Source organism: Brachypodium distachyon, chromosome 1 (assembly GCF_000005505.3).
Source record: "Brachypodium distachyon strain Bd21 chromosome 1, Brachypodium_distachyon_v3.0, whole genome shotgun sequence".
Classification (NCBI taxonomy): Eukaryota; Viridiplantae; Streptophyta; class Magnoliopsida; order Poales; family Poaceae; genus Brachypodium; species Brachypodium distachyon.
Window position 1 is genome coordinate 2,454,669 of NC_016131.3, and position 19,654 is coordinate 2,474,322.

The 19,654-nt window shown below is 44.9% G+C and overlaps 3 protein-coding genes and 1 non-coding gene across 6 annotated transcripts; 3 read left to right on the plus strand and 1 right to left on the minus strand.

Annotated features, from left to right (window-relative positions):
* Positions 1 to 121: 121 nt before the first annotated feature.
* On the minus strand, positions 122 to 4,991 carry LOC100836500 (receptor-like cytoplasmic kinase 176). The gene is made up of 6 exons (XM_010229286.3): positions 4,625 to 4,991; positions 2,474 to 2,799; positions 2,153 to 2,288; positions 1,894 to 2,036; positions 1,682 to 1,805; positions 122 to 997 (listed from the first exon to the last, which is right to left on the minus strand). Exons 1-6 carry the CDS (start codon positions 4,680 to 4,682, stop codon positions 348 to 350), a joined length of 1,437 nt encoding a protein of 478 aa, XP_010227588.1. The 5' UTR covers positions 4,683 to 4,991; the 3' UTR covers positions 122 to 347.
* A 1,452-nt stretch (positions 4,992 to 6,443) lies between these two features.
* On the plus strand, positions 6,444 to 9,894 carry LOC100842934 (dolichyl-phosphate beta-glucosyltransferase). Its single transcript, XM_003563536.4, has 11 exons — positions 6,444 to 6,628; positions 6,727 to 6,797; positions 6,903 to 6,960; positions 7,038 to 7,144; positions 7,264 to 7,309; positions 8,389 to 8,523; positions 8,613 to 8,702; positions 8,794 to 8,922; positions 9,012 to 9,095; positions 9,200 to 9,264; positions 9,406 to 9,894. Exons 1-11 carry the CDS (start codon positions 6,545 to 6,547, stop codon positions 9,590 to 9,592), a joined length of 1,056 nt encoding a protein of 351 aa, XP_003563584.1. The 5' UTR covers positions 6,444 to 6,544; the 3' UTR covers positions 9,593 to 9,894.
* A 24-nt stretch (positions 9,895 to 9,918) lies between these two features.
* Positions 9,919 to 10,023, plus strand: LOC112270356. Its single transcript, XR_002962747.1, has one exon. It is a non-coding gene; the product is annotated as a U6 spliceosomal RNA (small nuclear RNA).
* Positions 10,024 to 10,062: 39 nt separating this feature from the next.
* Positions 10,063 to 19,451, plus strand: LOC100836810 (pentatricopeptide repeat-containing protein At4g21065). 3 transcript variants are annotated; one of them, XM_014898538.2, is made up of 4 exons: positions 10,063 to 12,159; positions 12,741 to 12,853; positions 17,987 to 18,400; positions 18,487 to 19,451. In XM_014898538.2, the coding sequence occupies exon 1, from the start codon at positions 10,137 to 10,139 to the stop codon at positions 11,970 to 11,972; it is 1,836 nt and encodes a 611-aa protein (XP_014754024.1). In that variant the 5' UTR covers positions 10,063 to 10,136; the 3' UTR covers positions 11,973 to 12,159; positions 12,741 to 12,853; positions 17,987 to 18,400; positions 18,487 to 19,451. The 3 variants fall into 3 exon arrangements, with proteins under 3 accessions (XP_014754024.1, XP_010227599.1, XP_003559233.1); XM_010229297.3 differs by having other exon boundaries at positions 17,987 to 19,451; XM_003559185.4 differs by lacking the exons at positions 17,987 to 18,400; positions 18,487 to 19,451 and having other exon boundaries at positions 12,741 to 13,082.
* Positions 19,452 to 19,654: the final 203 nt, after the last annotated feature.

Below are 19,654 nucleotides of genomic sequence, written 5' to 3' on the forward strand. Positions count from 1 at the left end.
CTATCTATCGGGGAAAAACGATCCTGGTTGATCCTGTGGCGCCGGCGATATCGGCTGACGCACAGCAGGATCATACCATTACCAGCACCGTGATTCAGTTATGTCTGGGTACAAGGCGAAAGAAAAGATCAGCACGGTAGAGCTTAAGCCAATTTGGGTATGGATCTGATTCAGTTCTGTCTGACCACAGGTCCAGGGGGTTTGAGTTTTCTGGCATGTGAATACCACCGGTTTAACCTTTGAGTTGACAATAGAGAAAATGCTAGATGACCTCTCTGGAGTTAGGAATCTGCACAGGGCATTTACAAACTACTCCACCTAGCTAGCTAGCTAAGTCAGTTCCAGCTCTACTGAGGCTTTGGACTGCGAACAACAGGCTCCTTCTGAATGTCTCCCAAGCTTGGCTTTGGACTGCGGCCACCAGGCTCCTTCTGAATGTCTCCTGAGTTTGGCTTTGGAGTGAGGCCACTGGGCTCCTTCCGAACGTCTCCCGAGTTTGGCTTTGGACCTTGACCATCGGGCTCCTTCCGAATGTCTCCCAGGTTTGGCTTTGCACTGCGACCACTGGGCTCCAACTTGATGCCTCCCAAGTTGTTGCGGCGATGTTTGCAAGCACCTGCGCCAGGGTCGTTTTTGGCTGCACCCTTGGGCTCTTGATGCTTCTCTGTTGCTGGTTTTCTGTCTGCCTCACTGGAGCCTTGAATCCCTTCTAGGATAGAGACTACGGCGTCCATGGATGGCCTCATCTTAGCATCGTACGACAGACACTCGACAGCAAGGGCAGCAATTGTCTGCGCACCTCTGTGGGAGTATTGACCTTCTAGCTTGGTATCCAGGACACGGAATACCTTGCGGCTATGTGTGAGATATGGCCGGGCCCATTCAACAAGATTGTGCTGCCCCTGGGGCCGGTTCTTGTCAATGGCCCGACGACCTGAGAGCATCTCCAGGAGCACTACCCCGAAGCTATAGATGTCACTCTTTGCAGTAAGATGGCCTGAAAATGTTTTATCACATGCTGAATGTAAGCTCTTGGTGGATGCCATAAAAAAGTAGTGTATGTTTTTTTGCCAATAAGACAGTACCATAGCAAAGTAAACTAAGAGAATTTAAAATGTGAGATGGCCTGAAATGTTGACCTGTTTATCACATGCCAAACATGAGCTTTTGGTCAATTTTATAAAGAAGTTAGTGTACATTCTTTGCCAAGAAGGAAGCTTGGTAACATTTTTGCAGATAACTAAACTAAGAGGAATTCAAAATATAACAGCCAGTGTCATGGACCAACTTATGGTTAAACACAATTAAAATGAACACTAACCATTTCTCTAAATGTTATTTGTTCACACGGTTGAACATAGGCCACAAAGAAAACTTTTGCATAAATCTTTCATTTCATGGAATGGCCTTGTAGTGTTAGATAATTAAAATAAGATCCTGACATAGAATTGATTTCTAATGCATGTAAAGAAACTTCAACAGAGATAAAGCTGTGCCAAAAATGAGATCTGTAAAGCAAGGGATGAACAATTGTGTTTTTACAAATTAAATTTTTTTAGTGCAATTATAGCTTAGACTAATTTCCATTAATGAATGCATTAGCATTCAATGGTTCCTGTCAGACAAACCAATGTGCAGAAAATTGGCTCGACAACACCCAAAACTGCAATTCAAAGGTTACCTGTTGACAGGTATTCTGGAGCAGCATAACCATATGTTCCCATTACCCTTGTGGATACATGACTCTTCTCACCAACAGGACCGTCTTTCGCCAATCCAAAATCAGAAAGCTTTGCAGTATAGTCCTGCGCGGTAACATGTGCATTCCGTTCAGTAGAGATCACACAATCATAGACGTTACACACAGTGTATTGATAATTCACTTTCACTTACAGTGTCAAGGAGAACATTGGATGTTTTAAAATCCCTATAAATAACTTTGGCCTCTGCACTGTGAAGGTAGGCAAGTCCTTTTGCAGCTCCAAGTGCAACCTTCATTCTTAGATTCCATGGAAGAGGCTGAATGTGCGAGCCTCCTAGATTGAGCATTGATATAGCAAGTTAACTATTACATACTACACTCAAAAGTGATATTGTATGCAAAACAAATAAATATTCCCAGGGTAGAGCACCAAGTCCTGGTTTAACTTACTCCTGAAAAGATGATTCTCCAAACTCCCACGTGGCATGTACTCATACACTAGCAGCCGGTTCTCATCCTCTAAACAGTACCCAATCAGCTTGACAAGGTTGGGATGGCAAAACTGACCTAGGAAATTAACTTCCGCCTACAGATGGAAACTTGATGAAGTCAGAAAAACATCCAAGTATTTGATTAACACTTCTGAAACTGTAACTAATGAATTCATAGACATCACATAAAGGTGGGATCTTCAAAATTAGACTTTAAATAAAATGAATCAAACATGATTTCCAGGACAACGACATAAAATAGAACATCACTTATACTCACCAACCACTCTCGGTGCCCTTGCAAACCCTCCTGGTTAAGTCTTTTCACAGCAACAGGTATTCCAGAGCCAGGTTTGCAAGCTGACAATGTATTCTCATCGATCCATCCTTTATAGACAGGCCCAAACCCTCCTTCACCGAGCACATTGGTAGGACGAAAGCTCCTTGTGGCTAACCTGAGATCATTATAGCTGAAGATCTTAACATTGGCTGACTGCAAGATCTCCCATTCAGTCTTCGCACTTGGAGGCATGGAAGACGATGAAGCCCGACTGCTGCATGCACTAAGCCTACTCCCATCTTTACCAGTACCCCTTGAGAAAAATCCTGCAAATCAGGTCATTAATAAATTTTCTACTGGATGAAACATAGATAAAAAAAATACCAAATCAAAGATTACGTTTGAAATCAAAGATCATGTATTGCAAGTTTCGAATGCTTGTTATTTAAGGAAACATTGCACAGCAATTAGGGACTGGATGAAGCAAGCAATAATCACTTCGCCATTATCTGAAATTCGAGATATATTTGCATCGAACACTGTGTGGCGATATGAATAATGAAGTGTAAGATGCATTTTGCATCAAAAAAGTGGTAAGATGTATTTTGCGTCAAGAAGTGGTAAGATGCACGCATTAACAGTAACCTTGCCCCACCCAATGTACACCCGATGCCATGGCACACAACATAACCCAAAGCTTATCATATTTATATACTACCAAGTTTAGAAATATCACAGCTTCAACTTAGTATGCTGTGACCATGCAAAGAACATGGCAGTCAAGCCAAACAAATTGCAGACATGGTTATTTACTTGAACTTGATAGTACCCATCATCACCAACAAAAAGAAAGTTTCTACCAGATTGGGAAAGAGAATGAGAATGTGGTATTATATCTAATCATTTGTAGACATGAAGCATACACAATAAATGACTAACAAAACCCAAGTGAATATGAGCGGGGAACCAAATCAAGAGACAGGTGTGAACCAACATAAAATAAAATCAAGATGCATGCTCCATATTGGACTTTAAATATGACACCTGAACAGGTGGTTTAACAAACAACAAGGAACAACTTGGGGTAAATCGATATATAATCTAGATCAGGATAGGAACCACAATAGCAATATAGAAAAACTAGTCAAACCCTAGTGATCTTATTTTCCCTAACGAGGTACCCTCTAAATTCACGTGATACACTTTTTAAAGAAAACATGCAAATAATCAAAGTCAACTGCTGGCTATATACATACTAGAATGTCACAACAAGGGCACGCTGCACACTGTACTGTAGTATTAGTATTGCTACAACCTAATGTTGCTTGGTCAAGGAAAGAATCCAGGGTGATCTGAATCGGTCATGCTAAGTGGTCAGCACAGAGTACCAATAGGTACAAATACAATGCTAAAATATTTCCCCCACTGAGAGTCAACTGCCTGCCATGTCCCTTAGTATTGTCATCTGATAAGGATAAGCACTGTCAAGTTTAAGACAGAAGAGCATGTAGTACTACTACACATGGTACTAGCTAGTGAAGCAATCATGTAAGGAGTGAACCATCAACGTCCAATTACTGTACAAGAGAAGGTACCCACTACCTAATAGGCTAATAAAGCCTACAGCCCCAATGGCACAAGTCCTATGAAACCTCACAACACAATAGCCAAAGCTTACTTTAACGAAACCACTCTAAAAGCGATTATGAAGTCATACTTTAGAGTCTGGACTTTGAACACTTTGAAGCTACCAACCTAGCTAGAACACTGAAACCATGTACTCAACTCAAACTACTGGATCACCCAAATTAAGTATGCTTCATCAACCAACCAACCAACCAAACAAACAAATCACATACATATGCAAACAAGTTGTGCCTTTTCACAACCGATTCGGAACAACATAAGCTAAAATTCCCCGTCATAAGAGTCCGCTGATAGCAGCGATTTTCCACCGGAATGGAATGGAATCCATATGAACTAATCACATGATCAGGGATGGACTGTCACTCGCACATCGGAACCAGTCGCACGAATGAACCCCCGCATAATCGATTGACCACGGCACCATCGGATCACACTATCAGAAAAACCAGCCTTCGCAGCGGCAGACAGTGAGAGTGAGGTGAGGCGAGGAGAGGAGAGCCGAACCTGAGGCGGCGGGGTGAGTGCTCCCGTGCGTGATCCGGGAGCCCAAGCAGTTCCCCATCCGCGGCGGCGCCCGCGCCGCACCACACCGGACCTTAACACGGCAATGACAGGCCACCGCCGCCGAATTCGGGCGAGCGAGCGAGAGAGCGAGTTGGGGCAGGCAGGCGGCAGACTAGGGTTCCACGCGAGAAGGCGGTGATAAATAGGAGTGTGGTGGCGGGGCGCGTGAGGAGAGAGAGCGAGAAGGAGGGAGGCGAGCGTTAATGGCTGGCGGGGGAGCGGAGCGGAGGAGGAGGCGAGGGAAGCGTGCGCTGCTGGCTGCCGCTTCAGCACAGCGCAGCCGCGCCGCTGGTCCGGTGGTCCCGCTGTTTCTCGGGGCGGAAAAAAGGTACTACTCAAGGAGGCGTAGCGTCGGCTGCCTCGCGTGCCGCTGGAGCGTGGGGTCGCTCCGGTGGGACCTAGGGCCGTTTTTTTCTTTTCTTTGGAAAGCTTTTACCGCAAATAAAGGCTTCAGTTTTTCTTTTCGCCGCCAGCTAATGAGGAAGTAACCTGCCAGTGACAACTGGTTTGATCGAAACGCCCATTTCTGATTTAATACTCGTGTCTTTTATTTGAGCAAAATTTCGAATAGATTTGAGAATTGAACAGAAATGGACCGTTAGCGGGATCCCGCCAGCATTCCTAGGTTTGATGGTTTCGGTCAGGCCATGCCTACGCATGACTTGTGGTTGAGGCTAGTCGCGTTGGGCTGATCTGATTTGTGAAGCTCACATGAAGCCGGATGCTCGAAACAGAGTGGCACGGTCTGTCTTAGCGAGCAGGTTCTTTACAAGCGCACATACACCTTTGAGGTATCCGCTACGGATTCGTAATTTGCTAATAAATGTGTCATAATGTAGTTCTTTTGGTATGTTGGTATGGTCTCTAAGATGACACTTTGACCATCACTTTAATGAAAAAAAAAGATGCGACGACCTCCAAAAATAGCTATTTGGAAAAAAAATTATATATTTATAATTGTATAAGTACAAGTTGGCGGTGGTTCATCCGCGTCCTTCTATTTGCAACTTTTGCTAAAAAAGCTCTACCAGAGAGGATAAAATAATAGCTAGACGTGGTCGTGAAGTCAAATGCACGACATGTATGCCAAGGACGGACGTAGATACATGAAGCTAACTCAAGCAGTGTTTGAATGTGCAAGAATATTCAGAGATGACAACAACGGATATATCATAGCACGATTATCTATATACTACTATGTAAAGCAGTGCTGATAACATGCTAGACGACCTTATTTTCTTGTTTCAAATACCATGTTTGAATATTTGAAAGCTTTTTTATATATTTTTTTATATGTGATTCACTGGAATTTCGGAAACATGTCAATTAATGGCTTCTTTGACTAAATAATGTTTACCTTCAATGTTTTTATGTGTTATCTGAAGTATATGTTTTATCGGTTTCTTTGTACTACGTTCGAACCTCAACCTCAAACTCAACCTCCATCATAGAAGAAGGATAAAGAAAACACGTGAGATTGAGACGTCATGAATTGTACACAAATCTAAACAGAAAGAAGGCTAGCACAAGATATATATAGTTTGAACTTTTTTCGTTGTTTACCATGACATACAAATTGAAGGAATTTTGATCCATTGCGAAATTTCTTGGGGCCTGAGGCGTTTACCTCCTTTTCAACAGAAAATGTGGAATGGTTCAAATTTGAAATCTTGTGTTTCGTCTGGTGCGGTGCTTTTCACAGATTTTTAAAAATGAATAGAAAGAGTCAAAACTTCGTTCATTTTCGCACAAAACGAGTAAAATCACAAGGAAAACATCGACACCTGCCTGCTCAAGGGCTCCAGATCTCTCTCCCAATATCCGGCCACACCGAGCGAGCGACTCCCGCCGGCGGTACCGATGGCCGGCGCCGCCTGGACGCTCTCCTCCGCCGCGGACCTCCTTCCCGCCTCCCTCTCGCTGAGCCTCCTCCTCGCCTCCCTCGTACTGCCCTCCCTCCCCACAAAACCCTCCCTCATCCATCCGCACTCCCTCCTTCCTCCTCGCGCTACTCACGCCATCTCTTCTCCTTCCCTGCGCAGGTCGCCATCCTCGTGCTGGGCGTCGCCGCCGTCTTATTCGACCACCTCCGCAAGATCGGATGCATGCACTCGTAAGGCGCTATTCCGCACTTCCCCTATTATCCTTCTGCCCTTTTCTCTTGCGATCTGCCCGTGCACGTCGTTGACTGGTCCGCCGTTCCGGATCTCGGTCGCAGGCTGGAGCGGACCTCCGTCTCGGACGCCTTCTTCGAGGACCCCAGCTCGCTCAACAAGGTGCTGATTGCTTGTCTGGGCTGTGACACGGTGTGCACGCTAGGTGTTTGTTCATTTGCTTGTGTTACCTGTGGTAGGTGCCCTGCCCGTCGATTTTCGACCCTGCCGAGAAGTACATTTCGTTGATCGTTCCGGCTTACAACGAGGAGTGCCGGCTTCCGGAGGCTCTCACAGAAACATTCAAGTAAGGCTCTCACTGCACAGAGCAGTCTATACAAGTAGTTGTCTCTGTCTAATTGTAGCTCTGTCAGGTGAATGTTTGATTTGCTAAGTTAATCACTCTGCTGTTTTCTTCTCCATTAGCTACCTGAAACAACGTTCAACTGCTGACAAGTCGTTTTCTTATGAGGTACGCAGGAATTGAACAAGCTCATGTTCTTTATTAGATATGCAACATTTTGGAATAAGGCATTAAGCTACTTTTGCAAACAAAACAACTAGGTAAAAATGGGAGATTATGCATTTTAGTATCAGTAGTCATCAGATATGTTATGCAAGCTGGTTAAACACTTTGTGCATTATGCCATGACTCCACAGTAACACTTTCACCGGTGCAGCCACCAACAGATGCCTGTCATGTAAATATGTTTTTATTTTGGATTGCACACGCATATCACACATGATTGCCCCCTCCTAAGTTCCGTATACTTGTACTTTTCCCGCATTGAGTTAGAAATTTGTCTGTAATGGAGCTTTAACCCAATCTTTTATTTTAGTGAAGATGAATATGATGCAGAATTTGAATTGCTATAGCCTTTTCTGATTATATTCATTTAGTCACGAAACTCTGTTCTGAAAGAAGAAAAACAGTTATCAAACCAGACTGAAGGCCTGGATCAAGGAATATAAATTCAGATTTGCATTGCTGTTATTTGTTTAGAAAGGCTCTTAATAAGAGGACAGGTTACATACTTTCCTGGAGCTAGTTCTTATCCAGTTTCTGAGTTATAATAGCTTGTTCTATATTTATTGTTGCAAATTATGTTAGCATACATGCACCACTTGCCTTGGTAGCTAAATCATTGGAAAATCCATGTTAATAATGTAATTTACACATGACGCCTCGAAAAAATGTAATGACCTGTAGGTGCCAAAAGCTGTTGTTGGAATAACTAGAACTGTTGCAACTGCCATCCATTGGCAGCAGTTTTGGAAGTACAGAAAGTAATTGGGTCAATTGACCCTGCTGAATTCAGTAGATGTGTCGATGTAACCTTAACAGAATGTGACCTGCCTTTGCAATGGCGCACAATCTCTGAGGCACACGTGCTTCTTCCAAATCTTGTTTCTATAACCTTATTAGTATTTGCATTGCTTTTTTACCTATCCTGGTAGTTAGCATTTTATAGGAAGACCTTTTATCTACAATCCTGTACTAATTTAGCTAATTTTGAATGTTTAATTTGTCATTTGCTTGATTTTATTAAGGTCTTGATTGTTGACGATGGAAGTACTGATTGTACCTCCAAAGTTGCCTTTGGGTATGTAAAGAAGCACAAGATTGACAATGTTAGAGTTCTTCTGCTTGGAAGAAATCACGGGAAAGGTGAAGCAGTCAGAAAAGTGAGTGTTGATGTACCTTCAACACAAACTTGTTGTAACAAATCAACTCTAATTGATGCTTTGCAATTGTTTGTGGAAGCATTTTCTAGGGGATGCTCCATTCACGGGGTGAACTATTACTCATGCTTGACGCTGATGGTGCCACTAAGATCACTGATTTGGAAAAGCTTGAAGCCCAGGTCTGTCATAAGCTCAATCAAATAACTTGTTGTTGGGCTGGTTTTGACTAGGATGAGCATAACATCCCAAGATTTGTGTTATTGCTGTTAGGTTCGTGCATTGGCCAAGAAAGCGGATTCCAGTTTAGCACCCTCTGCTACTTCATCTCAGAGACTATCTGATGTTGAAATTGCTGTTTTTGGTTCCCGTGCTCATCTGGAGAAGGAGGCTCTTGCCACGGTATATATCTCCTAACGCCTCACTTCCCTTAGTTGCTTGCTTTTGTTTCATAATCTCTTAGATTCCCCCCTATTCCTGTCTTACTGCAGAGGAAATGGTATCGAAACTTCCTTATGAAAGGTTTTCACTTGGTAGTATTGTTGACTGCTGGTCCTGGAATCAGAGATACACAGGTATGCTTTTGCGAGCAGAAGATGTGCCCATTAGTCGTATGCGCATCGGTCTTTTTGAGGCATGCTATCTATCTTTTTCATTTCCTTCACTATTATAAATCCAGTGTGGCTTCAAGATGTTCACCCGATCTGCTGCAAGGAAACTCTTTACAAATATCAGATTGAAGAGGTATTTTCTTAAAAGGAAACCCGGTGATGTTTCTACATACAATATGTATCTTTCAATATAACGTCTATATTCAAATCATCCTGCAAGGCTTGAACCTGAAGGACCTGAGTGATTTTTTTTCTTCTACTTTTGCACGGCCAGGTGGTGTTTTGATGTTGAGATTGTATACCTATGCAAGCACCTCAGGATCCCGATGGCGGAAGTGTCTGTTAGTTGGACTGAAATTCCTGGATCCAAAGTGCGCATGACAAGCATCCTGCACATGGTATTTGAGCTCCTGCTGATCAAAGTAGGCTACGGGTTGGGCATATGGAAAATTTACTCGTAGACCCCGTGCTGGGAACTCACTACAGCTTAGTTCCACCGCTGCAGCGTATACCAAACTTAGTCCATCACCGCAAAATCCATTTACCAAATTAGTTCAAGGAGCACTGTAAAATTTTCAGAGATTTTCGACTGGGAATAGTCCCATTCTTCGTGTATGTTAGCGTTTGAGCATAGCAGAGATTGACAGATATAGTTCACAACTTACATGTATTTGTTCCTGCTGATAAATCCTCTAATCCTTTTTTGTTGGCTTTTGTCACAATGATTTGTTTTCTTAAATGAAACAATACCAACTTCTGATCTGCTTTGACAGAATGTGTGCATATGACGGCACGTCTCTTCCGTTTCTGATACAATTGTCAATTTACCAGAGAAGATTAGCATGGTCCTTGTACAAGAAAGACAACCTCTAAAGTCTCTTACAAAGTTGGTCAATTTAGAAACACGTTGGCTCTGCAGAAGGAAACCAAGCCATTTGAGCGCAAAGTAAAAATGATGAAAACCGCACGGCCCCCTGACCTGCCCGCCGCCATGCGTTCGAGCAAATGCCGCCCCGCGCCCCGCCTCCGCGCCGCCGCCCATACACCACCACAGCGCCCGCCTCGAACCCCACGGCGTCGCCGTCGCGCGCTGCCGAGCAGCATTGCCTCCGCCTCCTGGAGCGCTCCTCGACGCCCGCGTCGCTCCTCCAGTCCTTCGCCTTCCTCCTCAAGTCCGGCCTCCACTCCAACCCGCTCGTCGTCACCAGGCTCTTCGCCGCCTCCGCCTCCGCCGCCCCGGCGCTCCTTGAGCCACTAGTCTCCTCCCTCCTCGGCCCCTCCCTCCCGCTGGACGCCTTCCTCGTCAACACCCTCATCCGCACCCACGTCACCTCCCCGTTCCCCTCCGCGCGCCGCCGCGCCGCGGCCTTCTTCCCGCTCATGCTCCGCGCCGCCGTCGCCCCCAACAAGTTTACCTTCCCCTTTCTCCTCAAGTCTTGCGCCGCGCTCCCGGGGTCCCCCGACGTCGGCCTCCAGGCCCACGCCGCCGCACTCAAGTTCGGCTTCGCGGCAGATCACTACGTATCCAATACACTGATACACATGTACTCCTGCTTTGGCGCGGGGTTCCTCGGGGACGCGCGGAATGTGTTCGAGAGAATGCCTAGGGAGAGCGCAGTTACCTGGAGCGCCATGATCGGCGGGTATGTGCGTGCGGGTCTGTCGAGTGATGCAGTCGTGTTGTTCAGGGGGATGCAGGTCAGCGGAGTGCGGCCAGATGAGGTGACGGTGATCGGAGTTCTGGCGGCCGCCGCTGATTTGGGCGCGCTCGAGCTCACACGGTGGGTTGGGCGTTTTGTGGAGAGGGAGGGGATAGGGAAGTCTGTTACACTTTGCAATGCGCTGATTGACACGCTCGCCAAGTGCGGGGATGTAGATGGAGCAGTGGCGGTGTTTGAGGGGATGGAGGAGAGGACTGTTGTGTCATGGACGTCGGTGATTGATGCTCTTGCCATGGAGGGTCGTGGGAAGGAGGCTGTTGGGGTGTTCGAGGAAATGAAGGCTGTAGGTGTGCTGCCTGATGACGTTGCATTCATCGGGGTGCTCACTGCATGTAGCCATGCTGGAATGGTTGATGAAGGTCGTGGCTATTTTGATTCAATGAAGACAGAGTACGGCATTGAGCCTAAGATCGAGCATTACGGTTGTATGGTTGACATGTTTGGTCGTGCTGGCATGGTTGAGCAGGGGTTGGAGTTTGTTCGTGCAATGCCCATGAAACCAAACCCAATAATTTGGCGGACACTAGTAGCTGCTTGTCGTGCTCATGGTCGGCTTGAGCTGGGCGAAAGCATCACCCGGAACCTTCTTAATGAGTTCCCTGCTCATGAGGCCAACTACGTTATGCTCTCTAATGTATATGCATTGACACAGAGATGGAAGGAGAAGTCAGAGATTAGGAGGGAGATGAGCAAGAGAGGAATCAAGAAGGTGCCAGGCTGCAGCCTTGTTGAGCTTGATGGAGAGGTCCATGAGTTCATAGCAGGAGACGAGTCACATCCACAGTACAAGGAGATATACAGGATGGTCGAGGAGATGTCAAGAGAGCTAAGGCGCATTGGGCACATTGCTGCTACATCAGAGGTACTCCTTGATCTTGATGAGGAGGACAAGGAGGGTGCGCTTCAGTGGCACAGTGAGAAGCTAGCAATTGCATTTGTGCTACTGAGGACTCCTCCTGGAACACAGGTCCGGGTGGTAAAAAACCTCCGTGTATGCTCAGATTGTCATGCGGCAATAAAGTGCATTTCACAGGTTTATAATCGGGAGATCGTAGTGCGTGATCGGAGCCGTTTCCATCGCTTCAAGGATGGTTCATGCTCGTGCAAGGATTTCTGGTGACATTGTGTTTAGTAAAGAGTGGATTGAAGTTCCACAGCAGATGTAGGTTATCATGATGTGCTTTCGAGAAGCTTCTGCAAGTCCTCAAGGTTTGCCAATCTATTTGTAACACAATGATTTCAGTGGCTCAAAACTGTGATGCTTATTCAAGATTATTGGAAGCAGCATTGAAGCATATACTTTCCAGGTACTTCACATGTGTACTAGATGTCTTATTGCTTGTCGGTAAACATTTTTTGGACCAACAGTTTGTCAAAATACCTCATAGGCTGTTGTGGGAGCACATCGTATGCATACCCCAGTTTACATTCCCTCAATTCAAATCATGAAATTAATCAAAAACATCTCAACATAATATTTCATTATTTTTATGCTACACATAGAAAAAATCCATGACATGTATGAATCAATATACGATGGTTCAACAACTCAATAAGATTATTTCGCGTCAACAGACTAAAAATAAATGGTTCATGCTATCTAATGGGCAATCTTGACCGAGAATTTGAGATTTACATGGCAAGCTCAAGCATATTGGCGATTTACATTGTATCACTGGCCAATCTCTCAAGGCCATACACTATATTCCTCATAATTATATGCTTGTGGTCTATTTGCCAGCATAGGTGCTGATGGTGTCAAGAATGTTAATGCATATTCAAATCATAGCACAGCTCTAAGCCTTTTCTCGAGCATCTGCTTCTCCATTGCTTCATTTATGCAGTGAGTTTATACCTGTTATCGTGATCTCCTCCTTCATTCTTCCAGTTGGTACCTGTTCGTCATTTGGCGTCTTGGCGATACAACATGTGAGTAGAGACCTCCGGCCGTAGCAGCATGATGAACTTCATGATATCTGAAGACGGATTCTCTAACCTCCAGTAAGATGTTCAGCTTTTCATGTTCTTGTTGCCCGAGAAGAGCTCAACTGATCCACCCTGTTCTTTCTCCATCGTGGATGAAAGCTAATGTTCTAAAGAAAAGGAACTAACACATAGTGAGGGGTTGATCACAATGTGTCTAGATTTCACATATTGTTACCGAGATGAGCTGTCTTTACATGATAATAAGAAGTTAGCATCACGGAAATAGGTATACCAGTTTGCTTTAGTATTCCACGTCCCTAGCTAAGCCCTCGCTACGCACAAAACTTCTGAGTTCATCTATCTCTTGATCAGATTCCATCATTGACTCAATTTTGTCTTTGGTGCTTTGAGTTCTGCGTGACTGATAGCACTGAGGGCAGCACAGCCTTGTTGCTTCGTCTCCCCGAGGATGTCAGCCCAGTATGCTATACACCATGTCCTCTAAGTCGCAGCTGTCTGCCAGCTCGACGGTCTTGCAGATTGTTTCAGTTTGAGTCTGTCCAAGAGCGTTTCCTGTTGTTCCTTCTGGATAACGACTGTTTCATTGACTGAAATGTCCATCCATTTGTTCACCGCTGCCTCCATGCACGGAGCTCAAAAGTTTATCTCTTCCTCCTTATGTACTTTGAGGCCAAATGATCTAAACCCTGACTGTGTCGTCTTCCTCATTTTTTTACTTGGTTGATGCTCTGTAGTGGTGCCCTCATACTCTTGGTAGGTGTTAGATCTACCCTTGCCCAGGCCTCAAGCTGAAACAATCTTATGAACTCTCGGATATCCCTCGAGACCTGCTCTAACCTGTCCACTGTGCTGTTCAGCTTTTCCATGTCCTCGTCACTTGAAAATAACATCTGTGTTCGTCGCGAACGCCCTGCACCATACCCAACAGAGATTTGCTTGTGAAAGACAGTACCTGTAGTTGTTGCAGAAGTAGCACTAGAAGAAGAGGATGAGCTTTGCTGCCGCTTGGCTTTGGCGCTCCTAATGGCTTCTGCGTCCTCCACCTGTCGTGTGAAGTTTCCAAGCAATTTGTCTCCTTGTGAGTTAGCTTCATTTAGCTTGTGCGCCATCGAAGCAGCCACAGATTCTTGATGCTACGCCTCTTGGATGCTTTAACTGTGCTGTGGATCTTGATTAGCAGCATCTCCAGCCGCTGCAGCTTCTCGCCAGCAGCTGCCTGCTTACCGAACCTCTGTATTAGCCCGGAGAACACTCTGTTTGGTGAGCTCGCCGGTCACGGAGTTAACTCTCTGTTCTGCCATGGCCACGGAAATGGGGGAAAATGAGAAAGGTGTTAGCAACAAGAATGCTAACTCGTGCTCATGGCTTATACCACCCTTATAGCGACCTGTACTGTAGAAGTAACAGATGTTTTGGTGGCGGATAGTTTGTCAGTTTAGAGGTCTGCAAGGCCAAAAAAAAAAACAGTTCGGAGAGGAAGGCCTGTATGATTTGTACTATCCTCTTCCGTTTGTTGTTGCAGAATGATGTTTACTACAAACACAAATTCTGAGTTATAAACTCGAGTATCATAGCATACCAAGAGTTGGAGAGTCTGTTAATCTGAAATAAAAAGAAAAAACACAAACTGCTTTTGCTTATAAAAGGTGATAAACCACAAGCACTAAACTGAATACAAATGCACAACACCAGTATAGGTCGGCACGATCTGAGTTCAGGCACCATGTTAATATGATATTCTCTAGATCCAAAACCCTAACCTTTGCCAAGGCAGCATGGCACACAAATATTAGACAAACCCTTTGATCCAGCTGAAGACTTGCGAGAAGCTATCGGCAGATGGCAGGGGTTCTTAGGATGCTGTTTGCCTAAAACCCCAACAATCTGACGGTAGCTTCTCGTGCGTCGACAGCTGCACTGCTCTTGATAAGCGATGACTGCAGAACTAAAGAACATGTGATATGGCTCAAGAAATGGCATGTAATTTTTTCAAGAAAAATAAGCATCTGTCAGCTCAAAGGAAGATATGTTGTGTTGGAGTTGTAGCTTGCAATCTCCTCTGTGGCTATTTGTGTGGTGATCTGACAAGAAAAGGTAAGCTGATGAATTTCAAGCGAAAACGACAAGTAAAACGAATATGGAGAAAATACATCAAGAGACATTGTTAAGGAAAATTCAAGAGATAGCTTAGAGAGAAAGTACAAGTGTACAACTTAGTTGCCGTCACCATTGTTTTAATCGCTCTGGATGTTAAAAGAAGTTGAAAACAGACAAATGATGTATGGTTGGTATCTGCATTAGAGTTGAAAGGCATCACATTCTCAATAATAAAATGGATCTTTAGGTATGTCCTTTTTGAGGCCTCCACAGCTTTGGATATTTTAACTTCAGCAACTGTCATTTGAGGGAGGGAATATCTGGTCAAGCACGCAACAGAAGTTACATATACAGAAAATTTGTTATAAAGCGTGTGAAAATTCAAAAATGGCCAGGGAATGCATACTGTGTATCCAAATAGAATTTTCAAGACCAAAATCAATCAAACTTGTGACAGGAAAAGAGAAGTTCCTTCAGTACCGGATGTATAAATTGTAACGGTTTTAATCAGAAAACATGACTAAAGTTACACAATCCAGAACAAAAGAAAAAATCACAGGTGCTGCCCTTTTCACGCTCCCTATCATTTGGTGGAGTCAAGTGCCATCTTCCTGTTTGAACGTTGCTGTGCTTCCTTTTGCAACAATGGATGGTCACTTATAATCACTGGTTTCTTCCCTTTTCTAGGTCCATGCTCCTCCCCCATCAAAATCTCAAGCTCAACCAATCTCGAGGACTTATCATTATCTGCTGATAGCTTCTCCAACATCTCTGGTTTCGTCCCTTTTGCTGGTGCATGGTCCTTCCCTGTCAAACCCTCAAGCTCAACCAATCTCGAGAACTCATCATTATCTGCCGATAGCTTCTCCAACAACTCTGGTTTCTTCCCTTTTGAAGGTGCACGCTCCTTACCCATCAAAACTTCAAGCTCAACCAATCTTACGAACTCCTCATTATCTGCCGATAACTTCTCCAACATCTCCACCGTGCTGTTTAACTTCTGTACTTCCTCATTGTTTGAGAGCAGCGGCATCTTGGAAGCATTGCGGAAGTAATTTTCAATACTGGACCCAGCAATCTTTGTGTAAGTCTGACCACGGCGTGTGCCTATCTTATTATTGATGCTCTTGCTGGCTTCATTCAAGGCTCGCCATCGAAAGCCGAAGAGTACCTCATCACCCTCTGTGCCAGCTTCCCTCAGCTTCTCCTGCCACTTGAGCAGATAGGTGCCAGTGATTCTGTGCTTCTTGGATGCCTCAACTGTGCTGTTTATCTTTATGCACAGCATCTCCAGCTTGCGCAGCTTCTCGTTGACAGCTGCCTGCATGTTTACTATTCCTAGTACCTTGGAGACGACCCTGCTTGTGATTTCGCTGACCACTGCAGAACCAACTTGTCCTGCCATGCTCAAGGAACTTGTATGGATAGCCAGAACAGACTAAAGTATAACGAGGAATTATACTGGATAGTGGATCTATGGCAGCAATTAAGGATACACCTGTTGGTCTGAAACAAAAGGACTGCAGCTGTTTAATCATCTCCTAGAGATTTTATTTAAGGTAACCCAATTGTAACAGGAACAAGACAGCCAAAATTAGATGGAGAAAAAGAGGTCATTTGTGGCATAGTTTGTGTCACCCACTTACCCCCCTAGATACTTTCACCGAGACTGAAAAGTGATTGGGAGTAGGGCCTTGTTGTACATAGTTCGTATCTGCTAAGGGGCCTGGATAAAATGAGATTGATAACTTCATATCTGTAGATAGTTTAGCTGCACCAGTTTGTCTTGTCTCGTTATTCTCCTCTCTTTGTTTAGAGTAGTACTTTTGGTTTGTAGGATGCTGTGGATGTTGACGAGATGAATCTCCAGGTTCTGTGGCTTCTTCCTTCATCAGGATTCAGGGTGTTTTGAGACCGGAGAGCACCCTGGTAGTCACCATGATATCATACTAGATAATGGCTGGATCATTTTGTTCTGCCATTGGCAATCTCTCTCAGATTTTACTTCTCAAGAAATTTGTTATCATTTCAGCATATTATATTTTTAACAGTTTTCACTAAATAGACTGTTGTCATCTGGTCGACTAGTTGCATTGAGCAGGACCAAAACACGTACAGCCTATACTAGCCGATCCGATACAAGAGTTTTAGCATGACAAAGTGGTCCAATGACATTTGGTCTTTTGCACTCCTTAATCCTTATAATGTCTTACTAGAAGTTTTGAGTATTTGAAATTCTCGTATACTTCCATTTAAGCTGTCCCATGTCTGTTCGGCTTCTTGCTGTGAACAGCATGCCTACTCTAGTGGCGATAAATGAATAGATGGTACAATTACAAAATCCCTATAGTTGGATTGATTTATCTTTCTTACCCTTGACAATATACACTCTGTTTTTCAAAAGGTAGAAGTGGTAATTCGTCACCATGGGAGGCAGCCTAGACCTTCTCCCGCCACTGGACCAGTGCGGTGCTCTTGATGGTGTGCTTCTCTGACACCTCGATCATGCTGCAGAGGCTGGAACTGATCCATGGACCAGTGCGGTGCTCTTAATGTTCAGCTTTTCCATGTTTTTGGTATCTGAGAAAAGCGTCGTTGTGGCGTATGGTGTTGCACATTCTCCATGCCACACCTGACAGAGAGCATTCCCTGTGGAAGACAGATTGAGAGGACGCACCCAGTGCGGTTACTCCTGCTACTACTAGCTTGCTGCCGATTTCCCTCTGTTTTTATTTCCGCTGCCTCTCCTCTGGCTCTCTGTTGGAAGATGAGTAGCACCTCCTCACCTCCAAGGTGGTTTCCTTTAGCCTATCGCGTCCTTGGAGCCACAAACATAGTTTCTATCGCCTTACAGCCCTGCGTTATCTGTATTGGCTAATGTCTGCATAAGAAATAAAACGGTAGCAGCTATTGATAGGCTGTCCAACCTGCCAAAATGTACGCAGACAATTTCTGTTGTTTGTACTTTGTACACTTCAGGACTACAGCTGTCCTTATGAGGGTGATATGAACTATAAGCATAGCTGTTGCTGATGCCTTCTCTCATTTTTCATTCATGTCCTTGTATAAGTCACCTGAATTCTTCCACAGAGGATGAACCCTGGCAGCAAGTCGGACGGCAACATGTTTGACCTCCAAAGGTGAGAAGCTCTAGTGTTTCGAGCTATCACTTACTCCTTGGAGCCATGGCAGAAAGGACAATTAACTGTGTCACCTCGGCCGTGACTGGCGAGCTCACCAGCAGAGTGTTCTCCGGGCTGATCCAGAGGTATGGTAAGCATGCAGCCACCACCGAGAAGTTGCAGCAACTGAAGATGCTGCTCATAAAGATCCACAGTGCTGTCGAGGCGTCCGAGAAGCGTGCCATCGAGAACTCATGGCTGTTGCTATGGCGTGACAAGCTGAAGGAAGCCGCCAAACATGGTGACATGGTGCTTGCCAGCTTCCCACAGCAGGTCCAGGATGCTCAAGCCACTAGCAGCACCGATGGCAACCAGAAGCAAGGTGAAACAGCATCTTCTTCTGCTGCTCCCGTTACAGCTGTAGGCGCGCTGTCTTTCACGAGGAATTCTCTGTCTGCTATGGTGCAGGGCGTTCGCAGCGCAAGAGAAATGTTTTTCTCAAGCGGCAACAATGATATTGAAAGGCTGGACAAGATATTGAGAGTCTTAGAGAAGCTTTCACCAGACATCGGAGAGTTCATAAGATTGCTTCACCTTGAGGCCTTACCAAAGTGTACTACAGTGTTATCAACTCAAGTGCATGTACCAACAAAGAAGAGGACAATGAGAGAGAAGAAAAGGAAGAGACACTCTTCATCTGGGGAGGAACTGATGGAAGGATTATCAGCTTATTGCATGCCGTCGGAGGAGGAATCTGAACATTTTGAATCAAAATGTGATCCAGCACATCTCCAAGAGGAACAAAAGGAAGTGCTTTTGCAAGATAGACTCTTCGGCGTACCACGGGAGGGGGTAAAGTGGAGAGAAGTGCGCCATAGATTGTACTTCCAAGAAATAACAGCTCTTCCCAATTTAGCATGTGACTCAGCAAATCTTCAGAAGGAACAACAGTTAATGGTCCTGCAGGATAGGCTGCAGGCAGCATTCACTGAGATCTGCAGGGCCGTCCAGCTGGCCAACAGCCACGACTTAAAAGACCTGGAGTGGCTAGCGCATTGGGCTGGCATCCTCAGGGAGGCAAAGCAACAAGGCTGCAATATCCTCGGCACCATCAACTCATGCAAAACTGACAACAAGGAAGATAACAAGGAGTCGATGGTGGAATGTGATCAAGACAAAGATGAACTCGGCACTTTCGTGCATAGACTGGAGAGCTTAGCTAGGGATGTAGAGTACTTCAGAAAATTGGTATACCTGTGTCCTGCGTGCTAGCTTCTTATTCTTCTTGTTTCTTGACAACTTGAGATATTGTTAGTTTAATGATCGGACAACCTGTATTAGGTGCCTTGTGGAGACCACGGAGGCCAACTTGAGATTTTGTGTGACGCAACTGGTGCATGAAACTTAATAAGTTGTCTTCTTCTTTCTTTTGATAGTCGCACTCATTTATTTATCCTCCTTTCCGGTTCTCTCATTTTTGTTTCCTTGCTTCTGAGGCGGTTTCATTTAGCTTGTCGCGTCAGTGGAGACACAGGCATAGTTTCTATCCCCATATTGCCCTGCATTGTCTGAACCAGCTAATCCCTGCATAGGAAATGAAGCGGTAGCAACATAGGCTGTCCTTATGAAGCTGACA